This window comes from Sinocyclocheilus anshuiensis, unplaced genomic scaffold (assembly GCF_001515605.1).
Source record: "Sinocyclocheilus anshuiensis isolate Anshui unplaced genomic scaffold, SAMN03320099.WGS_v1.1 scaffold834, whole genome shotgun sequence".
In the NCBI taxonomy this organism is placed as follows: Eukaryota; Metazoa; Chordata; class Actinopteri; order Cypriniformes; family Cyprinidae; genus Sinocyclocheilus; species Sinocyclocheilus anshuiensis.
In genome coordinates, this window is record NW_015540885.1 from 256,276 (window position 1) to 276,264 (window position 19,989).

The 19,989-nt window shown below is 39.1% G+C and overlaps 2 protein-coding genes and 1 long non-coding RNA gene across 4 annotated transcripts; 2 read left to right on the forward strand and 1 right to left on the reverse strand.

The window, feature by feature from the left end:
* Positions 1–8,556: 8,556 nt before the first annotated feature.
* Positions 8,557–9,995, forward strand: LOC107688677 (stress-associated endoplasmic reticulum protein 2). The gene is made up of 3 exons (XM_016486401.1): positions 8,557–8,777; positions 9,482–9,554; positions 9,655–9,995. Exons 1-3 carry the CDS (start codon positions 8,694–8,696, stop codon positions 9,693–9,695), a joined length of 198 nt encoding a protein of 65 aa, XP_016341887.1. The 5' UTR covers positions 8,557–8,693; the 3' UTR covers positions 9,696–9,995.
* Positions 9,996–11,188: 1,193 nt separating this feature from the next.
* LOC107688650 (TSC22 domain family protein 1-like) lies at positions 11,189–19,536 on the reverse strand. Of its 2 annotated transcripts, none has more exons than XM_016486367.1 (4): positions 19,085–19,536; positions 13,766–13,817; positions 12,349–13,177; positions 11,189–11,678 (listed from the first exon to the last, which is right to left on the reverse strand). In XM_016486367.1, the coding sequence occupies exons 1-3, from the start codon at positions 19,168–19,170 to the stop codon at positions 12,917–12,919; spliced, it is 399 nt and encodes a 132-aa protein (XP_016341853.1). In that variant the 5' UTR covers positions 19,171–19,536; the 3' UTR covers positions 11,189–11,678; positions 12,349–12,916. The 2 variants fall into 2 exon arrangements, with proteins under 2 accessions (XP_016341853.1, XP_016341852.1); XM_016486366.1 differs by lacking the exon at positions 19,085–19,536 and adding an exon at positions 14,278–14,882.
* Positions 11,415–11,761, forward strand: LOC107688651 (uncharacterized). Its single transcript, XR_001634254.1, has 2 exons — positions 11,415–11,460; positions 11,688–11,761. It is a non-coding gene; the product is annotated as an uncharacterized LOC107688651 (long non-coding RNA).
* Positions 19,537–19,989: the final 453 nt, after the last annotated feature.

Genomic DNA, 19,989 nt, shown 5'->3' on the forward strand with positions numbered 1-19,989 from the left:
TAATCTTTAACATTTTTTACTATTAAATATTAATTTTGGATTGATCAGTTCAGCAATTCAGTGATGTCTATAATGTGATTGGTTACCAAGGCACATGTGATCCAAGTTGACCATTTCTTCAATGTTAGAGCCACAGCGGTTGCTATCACCTTAGCAGAAAAGCACACTGTGTAGAATATTGCATCCCACAATGCAGCTCTCTCAATTTCACCTTCTATTTCCATTGTAATGAACTGGAAGTGGTTCCATGTCATTTTACTTCATTTATATTTTATCATTTGATCTGACTGCCAAATTATACATCTGTACATGGTGCAATAATGCATCCTGTTCCAAAAATAGCCTGTGATTTTGATGCTTCTGTCTACTAGTAAAACACTAACTGATGATTTTGGCAACAACCCAACTCTCATAACAGAAAACATTTTGGTGAGATACATGTGGTCTTGACTAACATCTCCAGCTTAATATAAGGTCAACGAAGCATGTTGCATTTCTTAAGTTCGCTCAGTTCATCCCCTTCAGTCGTAGCACCTAAAATACCTGTAGGTTCACCAGGCCTACAAGTGGCCTCTGCTTCCCGGCTGAGTGTGTAGCAGCTCTCTCTGGCTTATTTGTTTCCTGCAGCGGGACGCCCAGACTAAACATCTGGAGGCACTGAGGCATTCACTTGACAACCACAGATAAATTCCACTGGTCTGTGACAGCTGCAAAACAAATGCATTAAGGACAAATGAAGGCAAGGCTTAAGGAAACTGGAACAAAGTGCAACATGCACGCACACGCGTGTGTTTCTGTTTTTCTGGGAAAGAGATGAAATACAGAGTGTTTCCAGAACACAGACAAAAACAACAAATTTGACTCAAAATACATACAGTACATTACTGTTCAAAAGTTTGAGGCCAGTTTTTATTTTTATATTTATTTGAAAAGAAACGTAGGACACATTATAATAATAAGAACACATTAAATTGATCAAGACATTTATAATATTAGGAAAGATTTATATTTCAACGAAATGCTGTTCGTTTGAACTTTCTATTCATCAAAGAATCCTGAAAAAAAAGATATCACTGTTTCCACAAAAATATTAAGCATTAAGATAATAATCAGAAATGTTTCTTGAGCAGAAAATCAGCATATTTGAATGATTTCTAAAGGATCATGTAACACTGAAGACTGGACTAATGATGCTGAAAATTCAGCTTTGATCACAGGATTAAATTATATTTTAAAATATATTCAAATAGAAAACTGTTATTATAAATTGTAAAAATATTTCACAATATTTTTGTTTTTACAGTATTTTTCATCAAATAAATGCAGCCTTGGTGAGGACAAGAAACATTTCAAAAACATTAAAAAACTGTACCGACCCCAAACCTTTGAACGGAAGTGTGTGTTCATGCATAGACTTTATATGTTTCTGTAAATGCAGCTTGATCATGTTTTCCAGTCACAATGCAATGATAAATAAGTGTTTGCTTACCTCAGTCCTGTAACAATTCTTCCAACATACCTCCATCAACCTAAATATACTTTCAATGTGTTTTTAATGTAAACCTAGAAATAAACAGAAAATGTCGGCTTTTGAAACAAAGAAGAAGAAATATTTCAGATTCTGCACTGTTTCTTGGTTACTAATCAAATCCTTAAATTTGTGACACTGATCACGTGAGCCTCTGTACAGATGATCAGATGTTCTTACTCCCATTAAATCTGAAACCATGCTGGAGAACCTGATCATCAGGTTATACACCAACTAAAATTCATTGTAGATTTTTTCAATTTTTCAATTATGAATATATATGTTATGATAATATAATATTTTGAATTAAATTTCTCTCAGACATTTGGAGTATACCATATTAACTATAGCTTAGAACATAAAAATCAGATGAAATTTTAACCCTGCGAAGCCTAAGGCCTCTACATTATCAACATGATCAAAACTTTGCTGTTTTCACAATCTGCTACATAAGAATAACTTTTATATAGAACATTTACTGGACTTGATTATCCATAAATCTTTTTTTTTCTTCTAGAAAAATCATGTTAAAATTTCAGTATCAATAATGATACTATAGGCTTTTGAGGAACATTTATTTGTCCATCTCTCCGTTATCATGGTATTGCATTATGTTTTGCCCCCCACAATAAAAACTACAGAGCTTTGATAATAAAACTAAGCATTTAAATATCATATTACTAAGATATATTACTGAGAGATTTAGAGTGACAACTGATATTTATGTGATTTTAAGTAGTCTACTTTACTGTTATAAAGATCTCACTGATTCACAATACAAGCTATCAGAATTTCATTTTATTTTCTGGCCATATAAATATCAGCAACTGCACCAAATTGCATGTTTTAGTATGAGCTCCATATTTTCACTATATTATATGAGCCATAAATGCCTGATGTATCAAACATGATACTCAAACTTTACTCAAAAAAAAAAAAAATTTGTCTAAAGGTTCAATAAACTGTTCCATTTGAAATTAATTTAAAAAAATCTATTATTTAAAAGACTATTTAAAGACTATTATTTCATATGTCAGGCTTCATGGGGTTAAGGGAGGGACATTACTCTTCGTTCTCCAACCTGACCAAACAGGTCACCTGTAATTTGACTGTCCCAGAGAGGCGGTCATGGCTCCAAAAACCCGAGACAGCACAGCTTTCCACAAAAAGCCGTACATAGATGTAAAGGGTCTCTGATAGGCCCCTCTTGTTCAGTCTGCTCCTGAGGGACGCATATACAGTGTCAGCTCCACAAAACACCGGCACAAAGCTGGCCAGACAAAGACCTGGGATGTGACTTTTGAGGAGGTGTATCGGGGGTGAACGGAAGTACTTTTCCTCATGACCTACATATCTACCACAGCCCCATCTGAGACTGAGACATTCATGGGCTGCTGGAGGGGGAGGGTGCTTGACTCTGATCTACATCTCAGTGCTTTTCAAATGCGTTTGCTCCAATAGACATATTTTACAGACACAGACTGAACCAAAATACTGACAGTTTTGTTTCTAAATATCTCAGTGGTATAAGAACAGACCAGATCAACACACTTAAACATACTACATCAAATATGGCGACACAAACCTCATATGCCATGATGTTTGGCCATATTTGGTGACATTCATGTATTTAGGTTTGACATTAGTTATTATTTGTATTTTGAGATGCCATGTTTGATGCTGTTTTTTATTTAAAGGGGTCATATGATGTTGCTAAAAAGAACATTATTTTGTGTATTTGGTGTAATGAAATGTGTTTATGCGGTTTACGGTTCAAAAAACACATTATTTTTCACATACTGTACATTATTGTTTCTCCTCTATGCCCCGCCTTTCTGAAACACGTCGATTTTTACAAAGCTCATCGGTCTGAAAAAGCGAGGTGTGCTGTGATTGGCCAGCTATCCAATGCGTTGTGATTGGCCGAATACCTCAAGCGTGTGACGGAAATGTTACGTCCCTTACCATATTGTGATGATGCCCTGTCCGGCCGGAGGGATGATTCAAAAACATGAAAACCCATTATAAACGAGGCATTCGTTGCATTCAGTGGGGACATAATTATGGATTTTAATGACTTATACTGTCTTCATAAAACCATGTCTGCATTTGTGATCGGAGTAATGACAAACAACAAGCCCTACTCTACACTGCCCAAATGCTACCCACAGTAGACGCCACCCACATGTGAGCAGTGTTTAGATGAGTATTTAATTGGAAAAATGTGCCTGCAGCATTGTTTCTGCAAAATTATATTGCATGCTTCTTGCATTAAGTGAAATAGCCAGTGACTCAGTTTTATCCTGGGAATGTGGCAACATTTTGTAATGTTGGTTGTTGTACATGCTGTGGAAGTTAGGAAATTAAATGTCCGATGAGTGGCACTAAAAGGTTAATCGTGCTGGGAAAAAAAACACAACTTACACTAAACAAAGGCAAATGTGACATAAAAACACATTTGATGACACAAGCATGCCATTTTAGCTTCTATGAGTCTCTGAATGCTTTTATCGAGAGTCGTGTTTCACAAAAGTCGTACCTGAGCGTTACATATTGCAAGTTTATTGCTGTACCGGGTGAGCTACTGAGCAAGTTTACTGTGTCAGAAAAGCCAGACATATGGAGCTGGTTATGTGATGCAAACGAGCTGTTTCAAACCACCAAATTTAACTCCAAAACCCCCTTGTTTTGACTATTTTGTTTGAAATTACCTCTCAGCCATTCATTCTTCAATTATGCGCCATTAAGTGGAAAGTTTGCACTGTCAAACTGTTTCAAACCACTGAACTGAATTTCAAGCACCTTTGTTTTGGCTGTATTTTGTTGAAAATTACATCACACCCAATTGTTTGTTTATCAGGGCCTTTAATTTTCAATCTGTTGACAATACAAAGTGATTGTGCATCTTTTGCACCTCAGAAGTCTTTGAATATAATAGTTGAGTCATGTGGATTAATTTTACGCTACCTTTATGTGCTTTTTGTAGCTTAAAACTTTCAGACCCATTGACGTTCATTATATGGACAAGAACAGGTGAAAAACTCTTCAAAATATCTTCTTTTATGTTCCAAAGAAGAAAGAAAGGTTTGGAATAAAATGAGGGTCAGTACATTTTATTTTATTTATTTATTTATTTAGCTGAACTATGCCTTTAAATGGTTGTTGAGGGTTTTTGCAATGTAAAGGCATACAGAAAAATGCTGTGGCAAGCCCATACAGACTCAGACTAAAGTACTGTTCATTACCTCCGTGTTGTTTGCATCCACCTGCAATTTTAATACCACATCCGTCTGATTAATATAAATTATGAGACATACGAATGATTCAAGCAATCCAAGATAATTACTTTGTCTCTCCTTCTGTTTTCCATACCTAAATATTATTTGGTGAAGACACCGTCTTCCCCATGGAGATTTAGAGCATAATTGGACAAGTAATTTAGGGGTAAACAGATCTGAATCTAGGTCAGACATTTCCTCTCCCTCTTTTGGCTCAGGGATTTAAAATGTAGCTGCACTGGCACTGCATCGCAGGGCAACGGAGTGTGCTTAAAAATAAATAAATGGGGGCTTTTTGTTTCTCATGATGGTTAATATTTGAAAGCAAAAGCATACTTTTTTACTGACACCTAACAGAGAGAGACATTGTGCTGAGGACGCACGAGGAGGAGGAGGAGGGAAAAGAGGTTGCCCAGTTCTGAATTAGGTGAATACAGAGAGCGAATGCTCCAATTTGTATGTATAAATGTGCGTGAGGGAAAGCAAAAGAGAGGGGGGCAGAAACCCTTGTGGTAGACAGAAAGAAATAGGATTTGAAGCTCAAACAGAGGAAGTTAGAGCAGCTGTTGAGGTGAATCCTGGGTTAAGGGTTTTACTTCCTCGATATGGTCACATAACTCGCCTCTATACGTCCTTTTTCCCTGGCTATTTAACTATCACAAATCAGAATCCACAATGCATCTTCTGTCCTTAAAATGAAATGAAAAGACTACTTATGAATGCTGCCTGTACTCTGTGATCAAATGTCTGGTGTATTGGTGTGCTATTTACAAGCAGGTTTTATGTTTTATGAATCAGTTTCGCTATTAGTATGCATCTCAGTTCTCCTGTGTTGTGGTATGTGTTGTGGTCATATTAAAAGGTAAAGCCTGAGTGGAATGCAGAAAGTCAATGCAGAGCTGCTGTGAGACACGGCTGTTACCCAGCAAGCCCTTGAGTACACAATATCATTTGTAAAATATGTAACATAACAGGCTTCATCCTTCAAAATAATCTACATCCCGGAGGATTGAAAAACTTACGGCTAATGAAGGGTAATATTGCTTGCATTAAAATGATGTTGTGTTGATGCTCGGAGGGTCTTTAATTAGCATATAAACAATAAAACAAATGTATGTCTGTCAGAAGATCTCAAAAGAACGTCAGCCATAATATCGCATAGCTATATGCACAATGTGGCATTTTTCATGGCTAGATGAGTCTTGAATACAGCAGAAATGGAAAGTATGTGTACCATGGATCTGCATCACAACATGTGTTGTAATGTGAAATGTGAGCTAGAACGCCTGATCTATCTGCTAAGGCACTGAAGCTGTGCGCTGCTGTGCACAAACCCCCTAGATGCAGTTGCTAAGCAACCCCTTTATCGTCTTGTAGGACCTGTGTCGATTGCTGAGGCAACCTCATATCTGATTTACTGGCACCAACTCAAAAATACAGCAAAAATAGGGCATTATTCACCTTGACAGTTGGGGGAAACTCAGAGGGAAAGTACTGCACTCCCTAAAGAATAAAAATAAATGGAAATACCCTTGAAACTTAAAGTTACATGGGAATAATAGATCTAGCTGAAAGAGATAACATTGCATAGACAAAGCATCAGATTGGTAGCATTGGAGGATATCCCTGCTGGAAAATCCAGCTTAAAGGGTTAATTCACCCAAAAATGAAAATTAGCCCATAAATTACTCACCCTCAAGTCATCTTAGGTGTATATGACTTTCTTCTTTCAGATAAGTGACCGTTGTTTTGTTTTGATCTCTCCTGTGTGCTTCCGTGTTCGTCAATTCTGAACGGCGCATGTGCAAAGCTGACCTCATACGTCATTCGCCCGGAACTGCTTCCGTTTACAACAGTGAGCACAAGCTAGATTATTATAAGTGATTATTACGTTTTGAATATGGATATTTTTCTTGCAAAAACGCATCGATTCGCTACAGGAGGCCTTTGTTCACCTCCCAGAGCCGTGTGAGGCACTTTTGGCTTTTTATTTAACTTCTTTTGGACTGATGCATGCAACACCCGCTGAGTGGCATTAAACAACTTGAAAGATCAAAGGCAATTTTTAGTATAATTCCGACTGGATTCGTCTGAAAGAAGAAAGTCATATACACCTAGGATGACTTGAGGGTGAGTAATTTATGGGCTAATTTTCATTTTTGGGTGAACTAACCCTTTAAGATGGTAGCTGGGTTTTGGAACTTGATAGCTATTAGATGGTTTTTAGCAAACCAGGTAGTCATAATAGATCAAGATGCATTTTTGCAACATAGTAGCTGGTCAAACAACTAATGACCATCTAGCTAAGGACCAGCTAGTGACCATCTTCTGTCCAGCTAGTTAGTCATCTTGGGCCAGCTAATAACCAATTTGGTCCAGCTAGTGACCATTCTGGAAAAGTCATGGTCAGCTTGGTTGAGCTAGTGACCATCTACGGCAAGCTAATGACCACTCTGGAACAGATAGGACCAGCTTGGCCAATCTAGTAACTGTTTGGACTAACTTGGTCCAGCTAGTGACCATCTTGGACCAGCTAACAACCAGTTTGGACCAACTAATAACCATTCTGGAAATGCCATGGTCAGCTTGGTCCAGCTAGTGACCAACTTGGAGCAGCTAATAACCAGCTTGGACCAGCTAATTGCTATTCTGGAACAGCTATGGTCAGCTTGGACCAACTACTGAATATCCTGGAACAGCTGTGACCAGCTTGGTCAATCTAGTAACTGTTTGGTCTAACTTGGTCCAGCTAGTGTCCATCTTGGACCAACTATGACCAGCTTCAGCCAACTAGTGTCCAACTTAGACCAGCTAGTGACCATCTTGGACCAGCTATGACCAGCTTCAGCCAACTAGTGACCAACCTAGACCAGCTAGTTACCATCTTAGATTAGGTAATAACCAGCTTGTACCAGTTTATGGCCATTTTGGACTAGTTTAAGACTAGTTAATGGTTTGGATCAGCTAATAAATAGCTAGAAGGAACTTCCATGCTCCAAAACAAGTACCAGTTTCAGCCGGATTTCCCAACAGGGAATAACATGTTTATTTGGTTTCATATTGTTTATTATATTATATAATTATAATTTTTTTATGTCATATTAACCTTGGGCCATCTAATAACCAGTTTGGACCAGCTAATGACCATTCTGGAAAAGTCATGGTCAGCTTGGTCCAGCTAGTAACGATCTAGGGCAAGCTAATGACCACCCTGGAACAGCTAGGACCAGCTTGGCCAATCTAGTAACTGTTTGGACTAACTTGGTCCAGCTAGTGACCATCTTGGACCAGCTATGATCAGCTTCAGCCAACTAGTGACCAATTTAGACCAGCTAGTGACCATCTTAGACCAGCTTCAGCCAACTAGTGACCAATTTAGACCAGCTAGTTACCATCTTGGATTAGGTAATAACCAGCTTGCACTAGTTTATGGCCATTTTGGACTAGTTAATGACTAGTTAATGGTTTGGATCAGCTAATAAATAGCTAGAAGGAACTTCCATGCTCCAAAACAAGTACCAGTTTCAGCCGGATTTCCCAACAGGGAATAACATGTTTATTTGCTTTCATATTGTTTATTATATTATATAATTATATTTTTTTTGATGTCATATTAATCTTGGGGTTTAATATATCAAGATTTTAATTAATTTGTAAATACAAAAATATGAACAAAAATAAAAAATATGGGTATTTTAATGGAGCTGAGCTAAACAGGGAGCGCGTCCCACTAGACGTTATTAGGCTACATGGAGTCGCACTTCCGTCCCGCATAATTCGGTTTAGGGGAGCAGGTGCAGGGAAGGGGACTGAAGCGTCACCTCAGATAAAGCAATATATTTGATTTACTGTAGCGTTTAATTTATACCTGGACGTTGGGTCGGAAGATGGTAGCAAAACAAAGAATCCGTATGGCAAACGAGAAGCACAGCAAAAACATCACTCAGAGGGGGAACGTGGCGAAGACCCTGGTAAGACTGTCATTTGTCGTCTCTATGCATGTAAATGAACGACGATCTTGGCTTCTCTGTGTGGATTTCGTTTTTATGTGCGTGATTTGGGGTTATCCTGGCTCATTTCGAGGCCATCGTCAGTTTTTCACGATGCTGTTTTATTCAAACATCATACGAGGCGAGTGTAAGTCTAATTCTTTACGTTACCCAAGTCTTTTCGGTATCAGGGATCATCTTAAATCAGGCTTAATTCGCAAGCAACGTAAACGCGCTATTGTTTTACATAATCACAATCTGCTCCATAAGCTTTATGAGTTGATAAGCATGCTGTAAACCAGATTTAGTTAACGTTGACGCCTATGTTGTTGCCATGGCCACAGTTGTACGAGCTGCTGACAGATGCACTTAACTAATCTGACCATTGCTGACCCTCCTTTATAAAAGTGCAGTGTAACCGGGTCACAACATCTGCCACAGGCGTCAATGAAATCATTGTCTGTTTTTGTGTTCAAGGGTTAATGCATGATAAAGATCCTGTTTAATTGTAAACGTCCAGAAAAAATTTTTGTGTATAGACAACACAGGAAAAAGTCTTCAGGTGTTTGTTTTCTTTTTTGTTACTGTGACACTATTTAGACATTTGTGTCATGTGTAAAGATTTATCTGCAGAAATTCCAAACCATTTTTTGTTTATGAAACACTCTTGACTTTCACTGTTCCAGCGACCGCAGGAGGAGAAATATCCGGTGGGGCCATGGCTTTTGGCACTCTTTGTATTTGTTGTTTGTGGATCAGGTAAAATTTAATTTTTATATTATATGTGCTGATTGCTATTAAGCTCCCCGTGTTTTTGTAATAATAAACTGAATGTTTTTTCTTTCTTTCTTGTTTTCAGCCATCTTTCAGATAATTCAAAGTATCCGAATGGGAATGTGAGTCCCAGCGTTCCTCACATACTCTGCCCTACATCTGAATGAGATTTTTGGGTGACTGGATACAATCTGAAGGAAGACTGATAGGTGAAATCCTGTTTGTGGGTCAGAGGCTTGTATGCTCAGCTGGATCTAGTGTACAATACTACATGACATTGTCACACATGTTTACAGTGCCCCTGGATGAAGGGAGCACATGCTTTTCTACAAAACCATTGTTGCTGTTGGCACATCTTATGATGTTCGTCATATTTATTTGTGATTGATGATTGCCATGATCTATTCCTCTATTTAACCGTTTGCGTGAGCCTTTTTCAAATAAACGTCAAACACATTTGGATAATGCCTCATGTCAGTGTTGCTTTTTCAAAACCAGTTCAGATTTTGTGAACCATCATGAATGTTACAGTAGATGTAAAAATTGCGGAACACTAACTGTACAGACAACCCAACTGGAGCTGATAACAATCGGAGACCTTTTTGAAATTCATGGCTTATCTGGATCTTAATCCACAAATCTGCAACCTTTGTGGAGTCTTGATTCTTGTTCATTGAACATAAGCGTGTTCTAGCTTGGTAGTCTACAAGTAAACATGGATAGAGTGAAGAAAGCAAAAATATTTTAAATTCAATCAATGTTTAGATTTTTCAGGAATCATAAAGAGAGGCTTGTTTAGATTCCTTTCCATATATAGCCATTATGCATTGGAGAGTTTAAAATTAAATTATGAACAGTACTATCCTAAGTGGGCAATTGCTGTTGAAAAGACAGGTCAAATATACAAATCCAACTGACATCAAAAACTTGACATGACGTTGATTTGATGTAAATTGAACGTCAAACATTGGCCTACACATACATTAAACCAATTTCAGTGTGGGATTAACTTATTTTCACCACTGGAAGAAACTGCCATCCAAACTGAACTAAAAATGATGTTACATCATCTTGATCAAGTCGCGACTGATATTTGACATCGAATTTAAGGTGCCCGCTGGGATGGAGACCAACAAAACTTTTAATAGTAATGCTATGTCAAAACTGGCATTTTATGATCTTATTGTGAACGATTCATCCATACAATACGTGCATTTTATTTTTAATATACATCTTCATATATCATTTTAATTTATATGTAGTTATATATATATATATATATATATTTTGACCTTTTAATTTTTAATCAAAATATAACTTGATCTTCCGGTGAAAACATTTACACTTTTTTTTTAAATGATAATCAGTTACACTCAGATGTATGCCACAATACGTAAAAGATCTGTTGATTCGTCTGTTTTAATCATGTCTTTAAGTAAACGTTTTTTTTCAGGTAGCTACGGAAACGTCTAAACTAGAAAAACACAGCCATCACAACATGAGAATATGATATAAATACTCACCAGTCTGTAGAATCGTACGATAAACCTTACACCGACTATCATTTCTACAGTTCATCCAATGAAAACATCTGGCACACGTCACACAAGCATCAAGGGTTTTCACAAACATGACTTTATTGAGAGTTGTGAAGTGCAACTGGCAAGTGCAATTACAGTATTTTACAACTTATCTCCTGGTTTTGAGAACATGCACAGAACAGAAGCATACAAGTTGTACACAATGCAAATCCATGTCAGCTATATGATAGTTGAGATTAAATGTAAGTTAAAAGATCCAGAATACTTCACTGTCCAAACTGAAAACAGAAATCACATGGGTGTAATACTTCAAAATCATCTCAAGTGAACAAAAAAGTAGTGTACAGTAGGTGTTAGATGAGTAGTTTCCATCTGCCAGATAAATATCGTAAGACCGATCCTGCTTAACAGCATTAAAAAAAAGAAGGATGACGTCTCCTGGGTAAGCCAACTACCTCGCTACCCCTTAAATCTGTACAACCTATATAGTGTCTCTAGCCGCTTCACATGATATCGCTATTTTACAAAATACTTACACTAATCATACAATAATATACAGCCTGTCCACCTACAGTAGGTGTTAGATGAGTAGTTTCCATCTGCCAGATAAATATCGTAAGACCGATCCTGCTTAACAGCATTAAAAAAAAAGAAGGATGACGTCTCCTGGGTAAGCCAACTACCTCGCTACCCCTTAAATCTGTACAACCTATATAGTGTCTCTTTAGCCGCTTCACATGATATCGCTATTTTACAAAATACTTACACTAATCATACAATAATATACAGCCTGTCCTCCTCGCAATTCAGCTCATCCGTCATTCTCACCGCACAGAGAACGAATGAGGATTTGAAGGATCATACCTCCTCGTCGTTTTCTTCATTCCAAAAAAAGTATCATGATTACACCAATGCAACTGTGGAAGTCAATGCGTCTGCCTTCCCCATGCCAGCTGGGGCACAGATCGGCAGCTCTTCAAAGTCTCATCACATTCGTCACCATAAAAGTGCTTGCTTTATTAGAAGCTCACAGTCTAAAAGACCGCCGTCCGATATCGTAAGACCGATCCTGCTTAACAGCATTAAAAAAAAAGAAGGATGACGTCTCCTGGGTAAGCCAACTACCTCGCTACCCCTTAAATCTGTACAACCTATATAGTGTCTCTAGCCGCTTCACATGATATCGCTATTTTACAAAATACTTACACTAATCATACAATAATATACAGCCTGTCCACCTTGCAATTCAGCTCATCCGTCATCCTCACTGCACAGGGAACGAATGAGGATTTGAAGGATCATACCTCCTCGTCGTTTTCTTCATTCCAAAAAAAGTATCATGATTACACCAATGCAACTGGAAGTCAATGTGTCTGCCTTCCCCATGCCAGCTGGGGCACAGATCGGCAGCTCTTCAAAGTCTCATCACAATCGTCACCATAAAAGTGCTTGCTTTAGAAGAAGCTCGCAGTCTAAAAAGACCGCCGTCAGCATGTACACTACACAAAGGTAAGGGAGACACGGAAAACAGCCTTGACCGAAAACCAACGGGACTTTAGACAGGCACATTGATTCTTTATATCGCGTCCTCCAGGATTGTTTTCCTGACGATCACGTTCCGTGGATTTTGGCAATGTCCCGCCTCAGCCAACTGGACTGTCACTGGTGTAAATCACCTCTACATTGTCAAGTTTTGAAAGGTGTGCAAATTCTGTCAGTCTAACATGTGAGTGAGGCATGTTTGTTCAGAAGCTTCAGTCCGTTTCCAGCCACTCATTGGCCCTTAACATGAACTGTCGTTCAGAGCTACGCCGACGGGCCAGAGTGCTGTGCTGCGAGTGGGGCCGACGGGGCCGGCGGCTGCCCTCCCTGCGTGGACGACGGCGGCGGCGAGCCGCTCTGAACCTGTGCCTGGAACTGTGCGAGCTGCTCCGGACTGGCCAGGTTCTTCAGCAGGTTGTTTTCCTGCTCCAGCTGAGAATTTCTCTCAATCAGTTCTTTAATCTGTTCTTTCAACACCTCCACCTCTTCACGGACAGCGTACATCAGGTGACTCTTCACCAGATCCTGAAAGCGGACAACAGAGTGTTATTTTCAAACCTTGCTCCTGTTTATTCAAACCAAAACATCAGTGTATTAGATTCATTTTATTACATGTATCATATTGTTGCGCAAAAACACAAATCCACTGTGAGACGCTGCGCTCGCGTTTGCAGTAAAAGCTTTAACCTGCATCTGACTCGCTACCCGGCGTCACCAAACCAACAAAATGGCGTCCCTCAGCACGTCAGGCCAATCAGAAGCCGAGATATTTTTAACTATGTGTAAAAGCTTTGGGGTTTGCCTAGCAACAGTAACAAGGCGCACGGATCGCGCGAGTACGCAGGCAAAACCCCAGGCAAGTCAGCAAACACTTCGCTCGTTTTCTTGTCAGCTGTTTACTTTAAACTAAACTTAGACTAGCGCGAATGAGCTTGAACGATGAAGTAATTTACAAAGCGGCAAAACATTGACGCTGTCGCAACAATCATTTGATAACGATTACATAATTCCTATCACTGACACTGGTGCAACTCGACAGCCTGCTTACGGCATGTAAACACAACATCTGTTCGGATATTTCCCGTTTATGACAAGAAAAGCAGGATGACTTACCATCGCTTGTTCAATTTTGTTGTCTATAGCCACAACACTGGCACCCGACGAGCTGTGGAGGAAAAACGAGAGAAACGTTAACGTTACTTCACTGCTTTAATACACCAGCAACACACAAGAAACCATGGCGACGCCTACTAAATATCGTCATAAACGCACAAAACGTCGAAAACCGTTGTTTTAAGACAAAGTAATAGTACATACTACCATGTTTCCTATGGAAATCTCTAGAAGGCGTCAAACGCTGCTGTATTCACTCAGAAAGACACATTTGATCTCTTCGAAGCTGCCTTCAGCATCATCTTTCAGAGACCCGAGAGAGCAGGCGAGCTGCTTACAGTTTAGGGGTTTTAAACCAGCATTAAAAACGTTCGGCTAGAATATAAATGACCCGAATTATCCAAAAACAGCACCGCGTCGTATATTTTCATGTTCAACACTTGTGTTTTGCACTGGACACAGGCTCATGCACGAGCTTTATTGCAAACACAACTCTGACATTTTAACGTTACCTATTGTCGAGCTTGACGGACGAGGTCTCAGTCCCCAACAACGACGAGAGGAAAGATATGGAGAAATTTCTAAGCTGACAAACACCAAGATCCATCGCCACGGAATAGCATGGAGAATTCATGCTATTGCGTCCATAAGAAATCGCGCAGGGAAGCGAACGCGTGTCCTTCCTACAGCCTCTGGAGCTTTACATCCTTTGTGTGCGTTTGCAGGAACACTGTGCGTGACTCCCCAGCAGAAAACCTCGCTTTATCAGGAGACCATACATCCACTGCCGCAGCACAAAGAAACTCCAAGGTCAGCTCATCTCTGCGCTGGTGAATATCTGCAGCCTGTGCTACTTGCATAATTTATTTCACACCAGCGCTGGTGGCGCGCGCTATTGGCGGAGAACGAGAGGTATTTGACTAATATATGCAGCCACGCCCACTTTGACGCTCTTCCGACTCGCTCTGGATAATTTATTCAAACTCGACTTGCCTTATAAAACGATCCAGTTGGAGCGAGTTTATGTTATTTCCATCAAAAGTCTCAAGGCAAAAGCTCTTAACAGCCCAATTCTATTACTCAGCATCTGTATTTTACCACAGACTCCAGGCAGAAATAACCACCGCTTCTTCATGATGTTATGTTACTGCATAACCTTTTGGGGAAAAAGTATTTTTTTTAAATACTAATTTCACCCAAAAATGTTTTCCAGTCTGTTTTGTTTTATTATATACAGGGTCAAAACATTATTTTACGGGGAATGCCTTTGAGCACAGTGTTTACATGTCGCCACTTATCGGCAAACAGCGGAACTGCAGCGGAGTGAATCCCTAAAACAGGAGAGTTTCAACATTTAAAGATGCAAGGAGTCCCAACAGGACCATCAGAACATCAAAATAATTCAGTATAATCCAGATTAAATTAATTCATTTTTTTTAAATCTTATATTTAAATCCTAACCTTTTTTAACTATCAATTTAACAGATTATTAATGCACCCCATTTAGCAATACATTTAGGATAATATACAAATTATTTGTACACTTTTGTTTTCTGTGTTCTCCAGGGTTATGTGGACCCGTGGCTCAAAGCTCAGATCCTAAAGAAAAGAAAGCATCTCCCAGCATGTTTAGATGAAACTCAGTTCCCTATGATTTCGGTACAGCTAACTAATCTCATGTGAGCTTTAATTAACGTGTTTAACTACACATCAGCGTGCTTCATATTATTTGAGCATGCACATGTGCTTGGTTTGCAAGGCACAGAGTGCAGAAGAGACAGAAGAGAAATGATCAAGCTAAACCCAAGCACACTAATTCAACAGGACAGTTGAAATCTGATGATGATGAAACTAGTAAATCTCAATGAAATCTTTATCTTTTTAAATTCTGACATGCAAACTGCGTGCCACGCAGCTACATATGCAGCTTTTAAACCATAAAAAAAAAAAATCACCCAATCTATTTTCAAAATGCATGTTATAGATCTCATTGTGAACAATTCATCCATGCATGTTTGTTTCATTAAAAAAATTTTTTACCTCATAATTCTTCATCAAAATGATCTTCCAGTGAAACATTTGACTTCTCTCTGGTGACGTATGCTGGACAATCATTTTGTTTACATAAACCCACCCCTTTCTTACAGTCAATTGCAAGCTCGCATTCAGATCTCCGTCAAAACAATTTATATGTCTTCCATAATCCGTTATATTCGGGTTTTGCATCACAATATGGAAGAAAAGATCTGTCGCTAATTTTGTTATATTGTGACTAAATTGTATTTACAAGCCTTATGAAGCAGACTATGGATCAAATAGAAAAAAAGAGAATCTCCAAAAATAACTATAAACTTAAACAGGGTTTCTGCAGGATTTTAAAGCTCAAATTTAAGACTTTTTAAGACCTGCACAAATAAAATTAATACCATTTAAGCAGGGAAGGGCAGCATCTATGGTAACAAGAAACTAAAAGGATTGTAAAAAGCATGATTTACAGTTCAGATACAGTTACCCCAACTTGGGAGTTCCCCCAGTGAATTTTGGCCGTTTCCACCACTGACACTAACCATAGCTTAACCATGGTATTTTTTAGTAAAACTATGGTGTATACAAATGGTAGTCAATATGCTAAAAAAAAAAAAACATGGTTATTACACTTTTACTTTAGTAAAATCATGGTTAATTTTTGTAAGGAAAAGCTATCAATTATTAATGTCAACAACTATTATCAACCAACTCTTAATGAAATATATTTTACTGTCTTAATTGTTTACATTTTTATAATGTATTATCTTCTTGTTGATCCACCAGTTCACATTTACAACTGCGTGTTTGCAGCGTAAAAACATGGGTTGATTTTCACATTGGTTGGATCAGAAACAACAGCTCTACCAGCTGGAGGCGCTTTTGAAGCGGCAGAAATACAGCGGTTTCCCTGGTAACGGCAGTAAACAAAGCAGCAGCAGTGAAACTTGAAGCACTCATGTTTATTTAATGCAATCATAGCCTTTTGAAATTTAATCTCACATTCAGCCATATTGCATTTTTTGTCTTTCTTTTCCCCAAATTTAAGACCTCTTGAAATCATAATTAAGACTTTCTGGTTCCATTTAAGACTTTTAAGGCCTTAAGGCCGGGACACACCAAGCCGACTTCAAAGAACTAGCGGCGACGAAAGCCGACAGCGTCAGACCAAAAAGCTGCACTCGAACACACCGCACAGACTACAGCTGAGCTGACGGCAAACTAACACGTGCGTTCTGCGCATGCGTGAGAGGAATAACTGTCTATATCAGCAGCTATCAATAGTATTTATTCGTCATTCAAAAGGAGAAACCGAAACAAAGATATACGAGATAAACGCAGATATACGAAACGTAAACAAAGCAGCGCTTGCTTACCATTTTGAATATCAGTAACGTTGATAACTTTAATCATTTTAAGCGGCTCATGTTGTTATGAAAACATTCGCATATTAGAATGATTGGGAAAGATCACGTAACATTTAAACAGCCTTCTGTCTGTACCGCCTTCATTTACGTGCTTGTTTTCATCACTTTCGCTTTAATTCTCAGGCACTGACTCGTTCGCTAAACTGAACATCCCAATTAGAGCTCTCACTCGCGCCGACGGTCCCCAACATGTTGAATCGGGCAAACTGCCCCCGACGTGAGCCCGACGAGAGCCGACGAGTGGAACACACCAAACAAACTAGCTTGACCGTCGGCTTGGTGTGTCCCGGCCTTTAAATTTGATACAACTAAATTTAAGACTTTTCAAGGACCTGCGGAAACCCTGTTAAATCTAGAGAGATGAGGATTTTATATTCAGTTTTTCAATAAGCTGGATATGATCACAAAATAAACAGGGTGATCAGGTCTTGTATCACCTTGAAATGGTTTCTTTTAATCATTTGATTGTATATTATTCTGCTTACTAGACTGTAACCTACCATATAAATGACATACTGATGTTTGATATTTTATAACGTGAAAAAAAAATAAAATAAAAATAAAAAGATCCCAGAATGGTAAGAGTCAGTTTAGCAGTCATGTTTTAAAAATATCTGATAGGCAGATGTGTAATATTCCATAATTTGCATATAAAATGTGATTTCAGAGCACAAAGTTACAACAGCTTTGCGGTTTCAACATACTGTTGCCTTGAGTCATGATTGTGGTTAGGTAGGTTTCCACATAATTTCAGTCCTGTTGTAAAGGTGTGTACCGACACAGATGCCAAACCATTGCTAAGGTGGTGCAACACCCACCCGGTAAGCGCAGAGTCATTAATGCTTCATTACGCTAACCAGAGCGCATCATTTCCAGCCAAATGACAACTGATATCCTCAGTTCTTCTGAAACATTGCTCAAGTCCTGCCCATGATTGACACAAACCTTTGAAACACGAGTGGGGTTGAAATGAAATGAAGTGTACACTTGCGTCGAGTAAAAATAGATCACTTATACTAATTAAATGCAGCAACGGCACACCAAATGAAGCCCAAACCTAAGCAGCTCAGGATGCTGTTAAGTTACTGTTCCAGGCTCTTTGACTGGAAATGGATTTAAGCAATTACGAGTCCAAATATACCTCTGCTGTCCATGACCTGACACACACTACCACTATTCAGAGCGCTCAAATCAACACAACCTACTTATTCACTGACGTCTTTGTGCGCCAAGCTCAGTTCACCTCCTCACTATTGAAACCGTCACAATTAAAAGGCCATGGCACACACTCCAACTCCAGCTATCTACCTGAAGCTGACTATGACACAAATATCAAGACCCGATTGGACCAGGAACAGGTTTTCTGGACAATGTGTACTCACATAATGAACATGAAGAACAAGTTCTAACTGATAAAGAAGCTTCTGTCCAGAAGCCTGGTGCAAAGGTCAACAGAACAAATCATCCATCTACCATTTACACCAGTTTCACTGTAGCTCGAGCAGCAGAGCATGGCACTAGAAACATCATGGATTCGATTCCCAGGGAATGCATGAACTAAAAACACTTTCTGTAAATCAAAGTATACTTTGATTTCTCTTCTCTAAACATAATGTACAAAGTGAAAAACGACTGAACATGATTTCCTCATTAAAATGACCAGATTAATCTGACACACATATGATGCTCAGAGGAACAAAGACCTCCAACAAATAGAGCCATACCTTTCATTCATGATGTCAAACGCATTTGCATGCATTTTTAATCTTTCTACATTTAAAATATCTTCCAAATAAGAATCTGAAAGCATGTGAATAGAAAATGTTGTATGCGGATGTAAGACCAGGCAGTGTAAAACACACTTTACCTTTTCAAATGCTGCTCTAACTCCCAGAACAATAGCTTCATGGCCATTTCGTCTCGGCCGTCAACTCGGAGGACTGTTTCTCTCATTGATGTGTCAATCAGCGGTCCTTCAAACACAGAACTTGCTCCTCTATTCCTCACAAGGCTCAAACACACACACACACACACACACACACGAGCACATGCACAAAAAGGTATGGCCACTGTTTGGCTCCCTTTATCCTCTCCAGCAGTAGTAAAAGGCTAAACAATCACAAGGCCTGGTAAAAGCTCAGTGGTCCTGTCCCCGTTTGTCTCCACTGAACTGCCTTTGTGCGTCTTACAGGGAGATTGGTGAACGATTGAGTGAAAACAAGAGTAGGGCAAGCTGTGATGTCACGTCATTGATGGGTCACGTGACTGTTACATAAACCAGCAACGGAGATTAAAATATTCCCAATGATCACTTCTCGCACGCACCCATGCTCTCAGGGAGCCTGCCGTCCTCACATCCCTTAACGGCTATCCTGTCCCGATGTTTTTTTTTTTCTTCTTTTCTTTTCCCGGCACAGAAGCGTGCATTTCTCCCCTGTGGAGAGAAGAGACGGGCCCCTGCACTTGAGCCGGGACTTATCTTGTCACTTCTCATCAGTATCGTAGCCTGATTCAGGCTTACAGCGTGTGCGGCTGGCGAAACAAGCACACACGTCTCTCCAGCTTAGGCTGCTCGCAGTAAAAAAACAATACGGATCCCAACAATGGCAGGGATTTTACCTGTTCAAATAACACTGAGTGAGAGCTCTGAATGGCTACAGACAGCTGATCAGAATGAATACAGCCAAACAATTTCAACTTGACTGACTGAAGCTCACAGACATTCAAATCAAGCGTTCATAATATTTCAGAATCTTATAGCTATCATACTGG